General features: G+C 36.4%; 1 protein-coding gene across 1 annotated transcript; it reads right to left on the reverse strand.

The window, feature by feature from the left end:
* Positions 1-2,948: 2,948 nt before the first annotated feature.
* On the reverse strand, positions 2,949-5,727 carry K441DRAFT_648096 (MFS general substrate transporter). The gene is made up of 3 exons (XM_067646880.1): positions 5,033-5,727; positions 3,556-4,978; positions 2,949-3,501 (listed from the first exon to the last, which is right to left on the reverse strand). Exons 1-3 carry the CDS (start codon positions 5,324-5,326, stop codon positions 3,422-3,424), a joined length of 1,797 nt encoding a protein of 598 aa, XP_067497159.1. The 5' UTR covers positions 5,327-5,727; the 3' UTR covers positions 2,949-3,421.
* Between the last annotated feature and the right edge of the window lie 9,686 nt (positions 5,728-15,413).

The raw sequence follows: 15,413 nt of genomic DNA on the forward strand, positions 1-15,413 counted from the left end.
GGAATGCATTTTGAGGTCCAGAGGCGTATATATATCATGCTGCAAGGTGAGAATGAGGCTCTTGGCTCTTAAAAGAACGGAACATTCGCAAGTTGGCGAACCGCTACTAGGCAACTGCTTTGCCTTCTCGTGACTTGCATGCCAATCACAGCTTACGAACTTTGAGGCTTAATTAAAGAAGAGCATTGGGGTTCTAATGGGAAAACTATCTGACATTCGCAAGAATATGAACCAATCAACAGGAGGCGTTGGTTGCCTTCCCGTGATTTCGGGTTTTTACACGCGAGGTTAGTATACGATAGCCAAGATTTCGAAGTTACAGTTATCCGTGGCCCACCCAAAGGGTGGTAGACAACTCAATCGCCACCCTAAAACCCACCAAAAATTAGAAAATTCACACTTTAATATCTTAACAACCACTAAATAATAAATTTTAAATAATTTAGATTTAGGCTTTTATATATACTCTATAGCTTCTATTAAAATTATAAAATAAATAGTTTAGTAGTTTTTAAGATGTTAAAATTTGGGGGCTAAAATAAGGTCAAAATGAGGCCAAAATACTATATCTTTAAAACCACTAAACTGTTTATTATGTAATTTTAATAGAAGCTATAGAGTATATATAAAAGCCTAAATCCAAATTATTAGAATCTATTATTCAGTGGTTGTTAAGATATTAAGGTATAAATTTTCTAATTTTTGGTGGGTTTTAGGGTGGCGATTAAGATGTCCTAGCGATTAAGCTGTCCACCACCCACCCAAAGGGTGGGTGGTCAAGGTGTAGCTACAAAGGCCACGGATAGGAGACAGATTTCAATTGTATGTTTAGTTGGAGACGATAACAGAGAGCTGGCCATTTAGCTAGCTGATGTGCTGCCGGGACCATCTTAATTCACATTGGCTCAGCAAACATCTTCGTCCAATAACAGCTAGGGCTTGGCCAATTGCCGTCACCACCCCACTAGGGAACAATGAGTTGAAATTAAGATATTAGCTGCATTGTCAAGGCAAGCGAGTTGGTTCTATACACCTTTCCCGTAAAACGAGTTCTGTTGATGGCATATAGAACGATCAAAGAGAAAATGGTATTCCTATCACTTCAGTCCTATGGACTGATAATCTCCATCTGTATGGTAGGCGAGAGTAATAATAGAGTCATGTTTCCAAAAAGCAATGGCGCTCGCGTCAACCACACTAGCACAACGTGCTGACGATGTCATTTGCACAGACAGGGGTACACGATCTCCATAGGGGTCAGCAGTGACGACTCTTCTTTGACCAAATCAATTTGACAATTTTAAAAGAGGTAAGCGCTGAAGTGGTCGAAAAGGAGCGGTTGGCGTCGGATAGGTAGCGCCCAGTCGCTGGATTCGAGCAGGCAAAGGATATTTGCTGCTACATCACTCGGAAACATTGGCCCCAAGGATCCCAATAGAAACAGCAGTGAAAACTATGAAGCGACATTAATTTGGAGTCCAGTGACTAGGCCTCAAACTGGAGTGAGAGGAGTGTAATCGGACGGTGCAAGGAACCAGATGTTCGTGTACCAGAGCACTATGTAGAGCATTCAGAGCGTGCTAGTGGCTATTCAGCACCTAGCTTACAGCCCCTCTCTTCGGGTCCGTAAAGCTTGGCCCTATCCCCAAAGGATGTATTAATTTCAACGAACGCTCGATAAAGATAGCCTGCATAGATCGTACCTCCTAGGTAAGCTGCTCCTGAGAGCTCCTCCGCAAGCCATGTTGAGGTACTGGATGCGTTCATCCGTATCCTAACTGGAATCAAAATTCCACTTCTAAAACGGCTTGCTACCAACGCACTGCGTCAGGGAGACAAACCACCACTTCAGCCAGGATCCAGACGATATAGATTCTTCCATATCAAATATATAGAGCACTTCCTAAATTAAGCGCTGTTTTCATCTAGGTGCTCTCGTTAATAGGGTGCGCGGTCACCTCGCCGGAGAGGTTGCTTTACGCTCATCGTGGGTTCGCCTTAGCCCCCGAGAATCTACGAGGAAGATGCTGGCAAAGCCGTTGCCAGTGGCAGCCGCGGCCATCTTTGCGTCGGTTCATAAGTGCTTTATGTAGTTAGTTTGAGGCTGTTCAACCATGGTGTACCAGCAAGGGCTGCTTTTTACCGAGGAAAATATGGCTTCATTGATCCACTAGTTTGGCAGTGATAGACTGGAATTGACATTCCCCGAGACTGTCAACTTGCCCCTCTCCATTCTTCCACTACGATCTCGGTGTAGTATCGGCATCGTTCCAAACGCAGATTCGGAGGGGATATGGACCGAGTAGCTTGTGCCCTGGAAGGCGCGAGAGCCTGGAGCCGAGTTGGTGAATGTTGGCCTGATCTGATATATAATTTAGCTCATTGACTTTTTTGTAGGTTTCTTGGTATAGTGGATAGAGAGCCAATAAGCGCATACCGATAGAATGGTAAAGGAGTGTGAGGACATCCGCTTCTGGTGGGCATGGCGAAATGACGACGGCGCTGCAACCTCCATGTCGCAAAGCCAACAAGAAGGGCAAGAGAACCGATAGCGAAAGCGAGAACCACGCCAATCACGTTGATCTGATCCTCGCTGGACAAAGCGCGGCTGAAAATAACCGTCATAATTGGCTAGGAAGGGGAAGGCAGCGAGAAGAAGTACCACAGGCCTGGATTCAACCATTTAAGGTCGGCTATGATTGAGGCTCAAGTACGTAGTTGATAAAGCTCAAGTGGCTGGCAGAGCACAGCATTATACAAAATTTTAAAAGAGCTAAGGGCCCGAGGGTGTTTTTCTGTTGGAGGTGCAAAAGCACCGTACATGTAGCATGCTGTGAGGCTCTTTTAAAGATGGGGACGTTTCGCACGATTGCGAACGAGTGCTAACACTACTAGGCAACCGCCTTTCGCCTTACTTACTTGAACGAACCATTTGTAACTGGCTGTGTCTATGGAGTGGATGCATGGAGCGGAGGAAAAACAACAGTACTAACTCTTATGGGTACTAGAATCTGCCATTTCATACGCCAAAAACCTTAAAAGATGAGATTAGCTTGATTACTGCACCACTGAACAACGGTTTAGGCCTAGTCTTTTCTAACCCCGGTTAGCATAACAACTCTCACCTACGGCCACTCCTTGGCCCGCAAATCAGCCTAACATCTCGTGTCCCACAAGACAAGGCGTTATATACATGGACGAAGGCATCGAGGGTCGTTTAAATGAGCAGAGGAGAGACAGACTTTTCCTGAGCTGGATTTGAACAAACAAACAACGTAACTTCAGAATTTTGATCCCATAAAAGAATTTCTATGTTATTTTGGCTAGGAAAAAGTTTTGGGGCAAGATAAATAATTCCAAACATCTATTTCTAGACATTCTACTTCAAACTAATCTCAAGCTGAGATCTCTTGGTCTGAATTTAGTGTACCATACCTTCCCCATTAATGAGTTCTTCATCTAGCGTAGAGGAATCCGGAACGTCCTGTTCGTCAAGGTATACTGTAGCAATGTCGTCTCAGTGATTATCATTCGGAAAACTTGGTTTCGACTCACCATGTGGTCTAATAAACCAACTACACAAGAAGGCCAACCCGAAAGTAGCCGCTAAGCAGACAAAAACAGTCTGCCTGAACTTCCCTACTGTTGCACTGTATATCGCATTAAAGATGGTTGGTCCGATAATCCGTGCTAATGCATGTAAAAGTCCTGTCGCGCCAAGAAGCTGTCCAGTCCTGTCGGGAGGTACATGCTTTGTAAGTGCAGATCCGAGAGTAGGAGATCCAATTCCACCAACAGATGCCACGACACCAGAGACGATAAACAGCGTGCCCGAACGTGAAAGAGCATAGCCCAAGTATCCCAATGTGTCGAAAAATATCGCAATACGAATAACGGAAAGGTCGAAGTTATCCGAACCAGAATTTTTCTGACGAGACGTGCCGCTGGGACCACGGACAAGTCGATTGACGATCGGGAGAAGTATAATGAGACAGAAGACCCGGGAGCTGTTAACAATAGAAACGAATTCGCTGGATTGAAAATCTCCCCAACCGAACTGGATGTTCGTGTATATAACTATAACGGTCATGGCACCCATCGCTACACTGAATACGATGGTATCGACGGACGCTAAGAGTAGCAAATTTCGACGGACAGCGCTGCTAGAGCCTTCCCCCGTTGGATAAAGGATCTTGAGCGGCGCTAGCAAGTTAAATGCTCTTATTTGGTTGATCCAGTCTGCTGCAGGTCCAAGCCGGATCACTTCAAGCCGATGCTTTTCACGTGCTGCGGCTTGACGAGTTTTCGAGAGCGATTCGGGTATGAAAAATATCAAAAACACGATAAAAAGTAAGTGGCAACCAAGTGCAACGTAGAAAACTGATAAGACGGAGTTCGTGCCTTTAATAATATATCCAGCAACGATTGGTCCTAAAGCGATGCCAGTAAAGAGACAGCCGTGGAAGTAACCAAATGCTACGTTCCTCTCCTGCGGAGGAGTACAGTCTGTTGCGTACGAATGGGCGAGAACCATTCCAACAATAAACGACCCACACAAGCCATCCATGGCATATCCGACAAGGATCCAGTTAAATGGGAATGATTCTGGGTATTTTGCAGCAAATATTGTGATGATTTCTCCAGTAAGCATTCCTGCTGCTGATACTAACAGTAGTTTCTTGCGTCCATATCGATCCGAAAGGGCTCCAAGCTTTGGACTCGTAATTGCAGACAGAATTCCCGAGATCAAATTCCCATATAGCGTGAACTGTGCAACACGGGATTGGACCTCAGGAATTCGGCATTGTGGATTCTCCCCCCCAAAGACCACAGGGAGCACTGTAAAGTTTGGGTCATCGGCGGATCGATCGGCGATGTACTCGCGGCATATTAAAGTGAGTATGAGGTTAAGTTTTGGGACAACAATGCCTCCGAAGGCAAGTGCAAAGAGGAGGAATGCTGGTAGAAGCCAGAAGATCTGGTTCAAAGGAGTTAGCAAACCCACGAAAGGTTGATGAATTGCAGCTCATACCGAAGGTTTTTTCCACCATGGCAGCCCTTCGAATTCCGTCATTCCTGGCCACGAAGATAGTTCATTATTGCCTTCCTCTCCCCAATGCCTATCCGAGTACCCACCGTCTTCCCTTCTTAGTAGCGGTGTCTCCTCATGGGCAGGGTGCTGCCGCGCACTCGGGCCGGACTCTGCTTTGCTACCCTTTCTCACATAGTCATTTCCAGAGTATCGGTTTGGAGGCTTGCTGGAATGGGCGGGGTGAAACCCAACATCAACATCAGCTTCGGTAGCAAAAACCGCGTCGTTCTCCATTATGTAGAAATATTGAGAGGGTTAAACTTCAGTGTGTGCGCCCTCAAGTGGTCGTCCGGTTGTTCGTCCGGAAAAAGCGGGTTGATGTCTACCTGACAGGTAATTCAGAGTTTCGCTTCTTCATTTCCATCTAAACCCTCTTAGTGAAGCTATGGACAGGGTGGAATCATCGAAGAGAGAGAGTGGGAACGCGGCTGGACAGCGCCGCGGCCAACGACGCAGATGCTCGGTCGGCTTAATCGCTGTCGGGTTTCGGTTTCAGCCAAGTCGCTGACTCGGGTAGATATTTTCTCGATGCAATCGGAGTCGACATATGGAATAATAAAAGGCTTCCTGGCAATTGAACTTTGCTGACGTGTGACTCGATAGTTCCAGCTTGCCATTTGTGGGCGACCTGAACGTCAGACGGTTCTTGGCCGAAGCTTTATCGATGATGTCTCTCAGCCACGAATGCATGCAAGGTTGGTACGGAGGACCGCGCGAAAATAGACTTACCCTTCCTTTTTGGGACTAGTGGCTACTTCCCATAAAGGCCCAGAGTTCCAGGGGCTCCATCACCTTTACCTCAGCAAGCTCAGACGTGATTCCGTTGGTGCGGATTTTCAATCGGCCCGCAACCTGACTAACTACGTTTGTGCGAAACCACCGGAATCACGTCTAAGGGACATTTCCAATGTTTCTTACGCGCTCCGACGATATCCGCGTTGCGGAGGTTGCGGATATTCAAATAACTTAACACTAATATTTTATATTACTTCCCAAAGTTCATCGATTATACAACAGAGCCTAGGCTTTTAGAATATATCATTTTTATTACTTAGGTATTTTTAGGTCTTATGCTTATTTTCATATAAAAAAAAAACGCGTTCTTAGGGATTGTAGAACTATATATAATTTTATTAAACGCTAGCTAATGTGCATAAAACCTATATAGATCTATAATAGGTACCTTAAGGCACCTACTATAGCTAGGTGGATATACAGCATCCGCGTTATACTGGATAATCTTACTCTAAACCCTACTATAAGCCGGCTACTAAGTCACGGATATTTAAGTTAACCTATAGTATGCCGCCACAAAAACCTATTAAAAGGAAAGATAGAAGGTTAAATAAGATACTACAACAGCTGCTACCGTATTAGGTGCCGGATACTTAAACTTAGAGAGGTTATATAATAGAGCGGGCACGACGGCTATAGGACCTTTAAGATTAGCTTCTTACGCTTCGCAGGAAGAGCGAGGCCTAGCAGCTAAGTAAGATTAATAAGGCTATTGCATTTTTATATCCGTACCACGGATATATGGAGCAGCTTAAAGTTCTTAAATAGTTGCTGTTTAAGGAAAAAGATATAATACTTATTATAAGAACCTTATTTAGTAAGAGTATAATAATATAAGCAATACTATATCTTCTTCGGGCCTTAGTGGTAATTATTATCTTACCACTTAATATAATTAGTGCGGAGTAAAAGGTAAAGATTAAGGAGCTTCCTAGAATAAGGCCGGTTTATATATATAAGAAAATAATATCTAAATATCTTTTAGGGGAAATCCGCATTAGAGTATATATCTATATTTTAATATCGCCGGAGCTATTAGCTAGGAAAAAGCTCTATAAAACTCTTACCTACCCTACTTTCCGCATGTACATTAGCTTAGTGGTAATTAATAAAGTGCACCTTATAGCTAATTAGGGGGGTTTATTCCGGAGTTCGTATATATAGCTATAGAAAGTATAATTATTATTAGGGCGAAGGCCTTAGTTTACTTATACTGTAACGCTTAATAATATAACGTTTAAGATTATATAAGAGTTAGCGGGCTTTTAAGATAATATAAATATAGTACGGACGTTAATTAACCGGCTAGATCTATTAATTATTAGAAAATATGTTAAGTAAGGAAGTAAGAAGTTTTTTAAGAGCTTATACTTTATTATAGACCGCACGTATAAAAAAGCTCTAAAAGGGAATCTATTATTTATACTGATCGGAAGGGTATCTAGTTAGATATCCGCTATATCTGCCTATTAGAGGGTTAAATATACGCCAACTCCTTACTAAATCCTAAAGACAATTATCTTCTTTAATTTAAAGGATATAATATTACAATGCAAAGATATAATTTGTTTGTGGTTAATATATTATAGGTACTAAAAAGCGCAGGCTAAAAAAGTAGTTTAGCTTTATTATACATCATTAGCTACCGCGGATAAGGATAGACTATATAAGGAGTTTAGAAAGCCTAACTCTAAAATCCACATTCTAGTCTCTTCTAATACGCTTACCTATAGCACTAATATTCCTAATATTAATAATAATAATTCTTTGCTTAACGTCCGATTCGGATCCCTATTGGGCCTACGCGGACTACTCCTTATTTATATGTGGGGAGAAAACTCAACTTAAGAAAGACTCAACTTGAGAAAACCCCGTGATCCATCTCCCCGCCTCTTAGGACTCGCCTACGAGGCGCCTACGAGGCGATATTCCTAATATTAATTATATTGTGCAGTATTATATACCTAGAATAAAGTTAATTAACATAATATAGCAACAATTTGGGCGCGCTGCTTACAGTAGTAGTTAAATAAGTGTAGTAATATTCCTAATTAAGAATTGATATAAAGGTCCGCGTAAGGATATTACTAGGCTAGCTAAAGGTTATAGTTATATAGGTAGAGCTTTCTAATCCTAGCTAAGTTAACTTAGCTATAAATATCGTGTTAAGTAAGAGGTATTATAAGAGGTATTACAAGAAGACAAAGCTACTAATTTTGCTAGTAATATATCTTTAAGAGTGTCTATATATAGTAATGTAGATTCTAATCTATCCGTATTTAATATAGGGTAAAAGCTTAGTCTAGGTAGAACATCTATAGTTTTATCTATAGATATCCTACTAAGGAAGCTAGCGCGGTATCTAAAGACTAAGGCTAAGAAAAGAGTAGAGCTCTTCTATTATATCTATGCTCTTATAAATAAGGAAAAGGGCTACTTATAAAAGATTATATTGGAGAACTATAAGAAACAGTCTCCATCCGCTAACTAAAAAGATTTTTTATAGAAGAATACTTAAACGGATAATAGTAGTGGGAATGCCTAGAGAATATATATTTATAGTATATTAAGGATAAAAAGTAAACTAGGTATTAGCTAAAGAACGAGCTAAGTATATAAGGATTAAGCAGCTAATAGTTAGGAAAAGTAGAAGCCTATAGAACTAAAGGGAGCTAGTAGTAAAGCCTTAACCCCTTAAAGGAATTTAAGGACAATACCTAAATTTATAAGTTAATTAGTAAGATTAATAGTTTAAAGTACTAATAGATAGTAGAGTAATAAGAAACTATATATTACTAGTAGTAGTTAAGTGGATAAAACTACTTTATAGATAGAAGGAGTACTTCTATCTATTTATTACAATTTTAAAAAATCCAATAGCTTATAGAGGAGGTATTATTAATCTTAAAATAGGACCTATTTAGATAACCATTAAAGGAAGACGAATTAAGATATTTTTTAATATTGTTACGAACGCTTTAAGTACGATGTTACGACTACTTGGAGAAGAGTTAGAAGAAGCTAGTTGGTTAATACAAGTACGGTCCAGGATGGAACCCGTAGAACTATATAATAAAGAATAGTAACCGAGGTTATATAACGTGCTATGTATTAAACGCGAGGAATAAGAGGAACTTACGTACCTTATATATAACACGTATATTACGTATAAGAAGGATTTTATAGAAGTACGGTTATGTATTTAAGGACCCTCAATCCCTACCTAGATAGTTCCTTCCTTATAGTAATTCTTAGAATACAATTAGAGTTAATCTATTAGGCAACTACTCCACTAGTTATTATTATATTATTAACTTACCTACGGTACCTATATACCTAGCCCATTAACAAGTCTACCGTAGTTCCTGCTATAAGGCTCCGTTACATAATCACTACCACCGTTACGGTCTTAGTAAGTTAAATAATATGCTACTAAAAGCAGCCACCACGACGCCATTGACGGCGGTAACTACGTTAGGATTAGGTAACGATACTAGTATAGCAGATACTAATTCCTAACAACCTATAACGGTAGGACAGTTATAAGCAATAGTCGACTAGTTAATGGGAGATAATGTAGCACTTAAAAATAGGATTAATGGAATAGGAGTAGTAAAGGTTAAGTTACTATTAATTAAAAGATTCTTAGGAGAGAGATCGAAGCTTAAAGGATTCCTTACGCAAATATACTTTAAGGTTGCGTAAAAGGGAGCAAAGCTAGTAATAACTATAGATTAAGTAGCATATGTAGGATTATTCTTATTAGGAAGAGCACTTAAATAGTTTAAGCCTTACCTTATAGAGATATAAGTAAATAGAATAATAACTACGAACTAAGAGGTACGGTTTATATTCTTAAGCTAAAGTGGATTCGCAGAGCAACTTATACAAATGTTTAAAGATCTAAAGGCAATAACTATAGCGGAAAGAAAACTCTAAGACATTATATAACAAACCTTAGTAATTAAGTATATAATATAGTTCTAAACGCTAGCTATATAAGTTAAGTAAAATAATAAGGCGCTTATGGTATAGTATAAATAGGGACTTAAGGCTAAAGTCTAGAATATAATTATTCTAATAGAAGACGTGGACACCCTAAGGGAACTAATAGATTAAGTAATAAAAATTAATAATAGGATCTACTAAAGGGAACAGACTAAGAGAGGTTAGGATAGAGTTCTATAGTTATATAAGACATAGAGTACGCAACAACCTAAGCTAAATTAGAAAATATAGTATAGCGCAGAGCTAATAGACCTAAGTAGTACTAAAGAAATCTATAAAAGATGGAGTAAGAAACTATAGAAACCTAAAGGTTAAGGATTAAGTAATTATAGGACTAGAGAGTATAGGCCAAACTAAGGATCTTAGTAGTAGAAGATATTTAAGCGGACTCTATAATAAAAGCAATAGTTTAAAGAGGGAGCTTATATAAATTACGGAAAATAGGGTTATTTTACTAAAGACTATAAAAGTGGTTAGAGTTATTACGTAGTAAAGGGAACTAGACTAGCAGTATATAATATAAATGTATAGAGGGATAATAGTGTACTATAAGAAACAAAAGAATGTTTAATTAAAAGTTTTGCGTTTTATTATAATAACGCATGCTAAATTTATAAAGACGCTAAGTATAGTGCAAGCTATTAGCTATAAAAGCTAGAGTTAAGAGGACTTAAAGGAACTAAAGAGTTAGATAAAGAATAAGATTAACTCTATAAGCTGGATTAGGATATTATAGTAATATACGGATAAAGATTAGTAATAATAATAATGGAGTTAGAGTACTTATTAATTAATAGCAACGAGGATAGTAAAGGAACTAACTGGGGGTATCTAAACCTTAATAATGCAATAGAAGTAGAAACTAAGACCGCTATAAAGTAAGGTTTAGTAACGGGTATTATAATACCATTAGATATGGCATCTATTGCTTTATAAGACGGAAGGAGCAATATCTAGAGACGATTAAGTAAGTAGATAACTGCTAGTGCTAGCTTACTACTTAATAAAGGCAAAAGGCCAAAGGCTTAAGATTCTTAAGATAAGATAAGAGATGACTAAGATTCTTAAGATAAGATAAGGTACGCTTAAGGACCTATAATAGATAAAAACTAATGGGATAGAGTAATAGCTTAGTTTAGTAATATACGAATAAGCTTAGGACGAAGTTTCCTAAAGGTATAAGACTTTTAAGACGAGATAAATGAGATCTAGGACTCTTAAGATAAGATGAGGACACTAGTAAAGCCTAGTTAGACTAAGGCTAGAGCGCAGCTTAAGAAAGAAGCAAGCTTAGGATTAAAGAATTTAAGGGGTTAAGAATTTGGAGTATAAATAAGGACACCCATAAGAAAGAAGTAAGAGACTTTGCTATAGATTAGAGAATCGGTAGTAGAAATAGCAGTTAGATTAAGAGACAGATATATAGACTTAGAAGACTTACTAGGGAAATATAGTATTCGGCCTAAAGATTAAAAAGTTAATATAGCGATTAAGAAGTAAGAGAACTTTAAGGATCTAATTATAAGACGTAAATAAAAAGAAACTATAGACGAATTTAGAGCAAGAATTATCATATAGTAAGAAAAAAAACTAGATATAAGATCTAGCACACTAGGTCATATAAGGGATAAAGCACTTATATAAAGAATTACTAATAGGCTAAGAATAGGTATACTAAGAGCTAAGTAGCTTACTAAACTAGAAAATAAAGAAGATCTAGGGATTCCTACTAGGTTTAAAGAACGATATATAAAAGGCTGTTATAACACAGTAATAAGAAGATACTTCTTTACGGATAAACCGTATATACTCTAGCAGCTATACTAAAAGTAGTATAGGCAACAATATAATAATAAGTGGGAAGATTTCTATATATAGTTGGACGAAAAAGTTATCTAAGACCACCTAATTACGGAAAAGGCGATAAATTATATTAAGGGAGCCTTAATTATAATATTAAAGGATTTAGAGGAACGATTAGAGAGAGAAGTAAGAGGCGCGTCTTAGTACCTACGAATAAAGTTATAATGTTTAGATTAGTGTAATAGAGGTTTAAACTTAAGAATAAAGATAAGTTAAGAGTTAACCTAAAGCACCTAGTATACTATATGCTATTATGGATTATATATATAGACGATATATATAAGATGCACAAGAATCTAAAAGAGAAAAACCGGAAATACTCTATAAGGATATACTGGATAACAGATAAATAATAGTATAGGAATGCTAAGTATATATACGGCTGGCATCCAGCAGAAGTCTAAGAGGAAGGAAATTTAATACTTTAACTAGGAAAATTCCTTACGGAAGGATGCTTAGATGGATAATAATAGTAGAAATATCTAGAAAATACCTATCTATAGTATATTAAAGATAAAAAGCGAACTAGGTATTAGCTAAAGAATAAGCTAAGTATAATAGGATTAAGCAGCTAATAGTTAGGAAAAGAAGAGGCCTATAGGACTAAAGGGAGCTAGTAGTAGAGCCTTAGACCCTTAAAGGAATTTAAGGATAACACTTAAACCTAAGAATTAATTAGCAAGATTAACAGTTTAAAGCGTTAGTAGATAGTGGAGTAATATAAAACCATATCTTATTAGCAGTAGTTAAAAGAATAGGGCTACTATATAGGCAAAAAGAGTACCTTTATCTATTAGTAATAATTTTAGGAGATCTAATAGCCTATAGAGGAGGCATTATTAATCTTAAAATAGGACCAATTTAGATAACTATTAAAGGGAGATAAGTTAAGATATCTTTTAATATATTACTATTAGGGAATAATAAGGCAGTATTAGGAATGCCTTAGTTATAGAAATATAATCTAAAGATTAATTAGGTTATAGGTTAGGTTAATATTAGAGATATATAATAATATAAAATGTAATAATAAACTAAGTTAGTATAGTACTAAGTCGGAGTAATATATAAGGAGACCAATTAAAGATTAAGCCATATACCAAAAAGATACTATAAGTATAGTAAGAAGCTATAGTTACTAGAAAGTAAAAGCTATTAAATTATATAGTATAGAACTATAAAATAAAGCTAGAACTAGGAATAAGTTTAAGGTTCTACCTAACTTATAAATTAACAGAAAAAGAGTTATAGGCACTTAAGGAGTTTGTCTAGGAAAATCTTTAAAAAGGATATATTAGACCATCGCAGTTATTAGTAGGATATCTAGTACTATTCGTACCAAAGAAGAATAAAAAACTTAGGCTATGTATTAACTATAGGCAGTTAAATAGCATTACTAGGAAGAATAGGTATCCTTTACCCTTAATTAGCGAAATCTAAGATAGGATTGGTAACGCGTAAATTTTTATAAAGATAGATCTAAGATAGGCGTACTATTAGATTAGAATTAAGGAAGGCGATAAATAGAAGGCAGCCTTTAGGTTAAAGGAAGGACTATATAAATTACTAGTTATATAAGTTGGGCTTATAAACGCACTAGTAATATTTTAGAAGCGTATTAATAATATATTAAGAGAATACTTAGATAAATTTATTATAGTATACCTTAATATTATTATTATCTACTTAATAAGTAAGGAAGAATATAGAGAACACGTTAAATAGGTCTTAAAGAGACTATAGAAAGAATAGATGCTAGTAGTAATTAAGAAATACAAATTCTTTACCAGGAAGACAGATTTTGTAGAATTTATTATTAAACTAGGCTAACTTAGTATAGATCTAAAGAAGATTAAGGCTATAGTAAATTGGCAAGAACTAGAAAACATAATACAGTTAAGGTTATTTCTAGGGTTTTGTAACTACTATAGAAGGTTTATAGCTTAATAGTTAAAGGATATTAAGCCACTTATAAGATTAATAAAGAAGGAAAAACTATAGGTATAGGGAAAGGAATAAAAGGAACTATTTAAGAAAATTAAATAGTTGTTTACCCAGGAGCTAGTTCTTAAGATCTATTAACTATAGTTAGAGATAGTAGTTAAAACAAATGCATTAGACTATACGCTAGGAGCGTACTTTCTATAAAAATATAAAGATGGATAGCACTTAGTGGTATACTATAGTTAAAAGATAATACTACTAGAACTAAACTATAACATCTATAATAAGGAGTTATTAGGTATAGTTACAGCACTAAAAAAATAGAGATTATTTTTATAAGGTATAGAAAAACTATTTATAGTTAAGANNGATTATAAGAACCTAANGGGGTTCCTAATAATAAAAGAACTTAATTATAGATAGGTTAAATAGGTGGAAATACTTACAGAATACCATTTTAAGATTTAGTATACTAAGGGAACAAAGAATACACGAGCAGACGCTCTAAGCAGAAAGGCTAAACTATAAAATAATGAAAAGCCATTAGGGGCTTTGTTGCGAAAGGATATAGATAGATTAATTAGGTATAATTATCCGAAGATCGCAGCAATATAAGAGAAGAAGATCTATAAATTACCGGAAAGTAATTGGATATAAAAGATCTTAGACGTATAAATAGAGGATCTAAACTTAGAGCAGTACGAAAATTAAAAAGTAATATATATACTAAGATCTATCGCAAAGGAGTTTATTAAGTTATTTTATAAAGGACTAACTTAAGGATATAACGGAGCTATAAGCTTAGTATTAAGACTTTAAGAGGAATATATTATTAATAGAATCTAGGGACTAACTAGGTAAGTTATAAAAGAATATTTAGATTGCTAAAGGAATAAACTAATAAGGTATAAGCTATATAGAGAGCTATAACCTATTAAAATACTAAAAAGACTATAGGAAGTCATATTATAGGACTTTATTATTAAGTTACTAAAATTAAGAGATCCTATTACCGGATAAGATTATAACGCGATCTTAGTAATAATAGATAAGCTTATAAAATGGGGATACTTTATAGCATATTTAGAAGAAATATCAGCGAAAGATATTACTAGAATCTATATTAAAGAAGTATTTATAAGATACGGAGTACTAAATAAGATTATATTAGATAGAGATCTAAGATTTATAGTAGCATTTTAGGAAGTGTTTTTAGTAGAGTAAGGAGTTTAAGCAGTAACTTCTACTATATATTATCTATAAACAGACGGTTAAACGGAAAGATTAAATTAGACACTAGAATAGTATCTAAGGCATTATATTAATCACGTATAGAATAATTAGGTATCGCTATTACTAGTTATATAGTTTATATATAATATAACACTATAAGAAGGAATAGGCACGTTGCTATTTAAGGCGAACTATGGATATAAGCTAAGGACCTCATTATCGCTACGTTAGGTAAAGAAGATAAGTAGTATAGCTAAGTAAAGAATAAAGAGTTTAATAAATCTTTATATAGACCTTACAGAAACAGCTAAGACGGTATAGTAAAGAATAAAAAAGTACTACGATGCTAAGAGATCTAAGGGACTAGATCTTAAAGAGGGAGATAAAGTATAGCTACTATATAAAAATTTTAAGAGTTAACTAAGTAAGAAGTTAGACCACGTCAGACTAGGACCTTTTAAAATTGTGTAGAAAATTT

This window comes from Cenococcum geophilum, assembly GCF_001692895.1.
Source record: "Cenococcum geophilum 1.58 unplaced genomic scaffold K441scaffold_82, whole genome shotgun sequence".
NCBI lineage: Eukaryota > Fungi > Ascomycota > Dothideomycetes > Gloniales > Gloniaceae > Cenococcum > Cenococcum geophilum.

Coding starts and splice junctions, on each gene's coding strand:
- K441DRAFT_648096 (XM_067646880.1), bottom strand. CDS start 5,326: ATGGAGAACGACGCGGTTTTTGCTACCGAAGCTGATGTTGATGTTGGG. Junction 4,979..5,032: donor CATGGTGGAAAAAACCTTCG/GTATGAGCTGCA, acceptor CCTTTGAACCAG/ATCTTCTGGCTTCTACCAGC. Junction 3,502..3,555: donor TTGGTTTATTAGACCACATG/GTGAGTCGAAAC, acceptor ACATTGCTACAG/TATACCTTGACGAACAGGAC.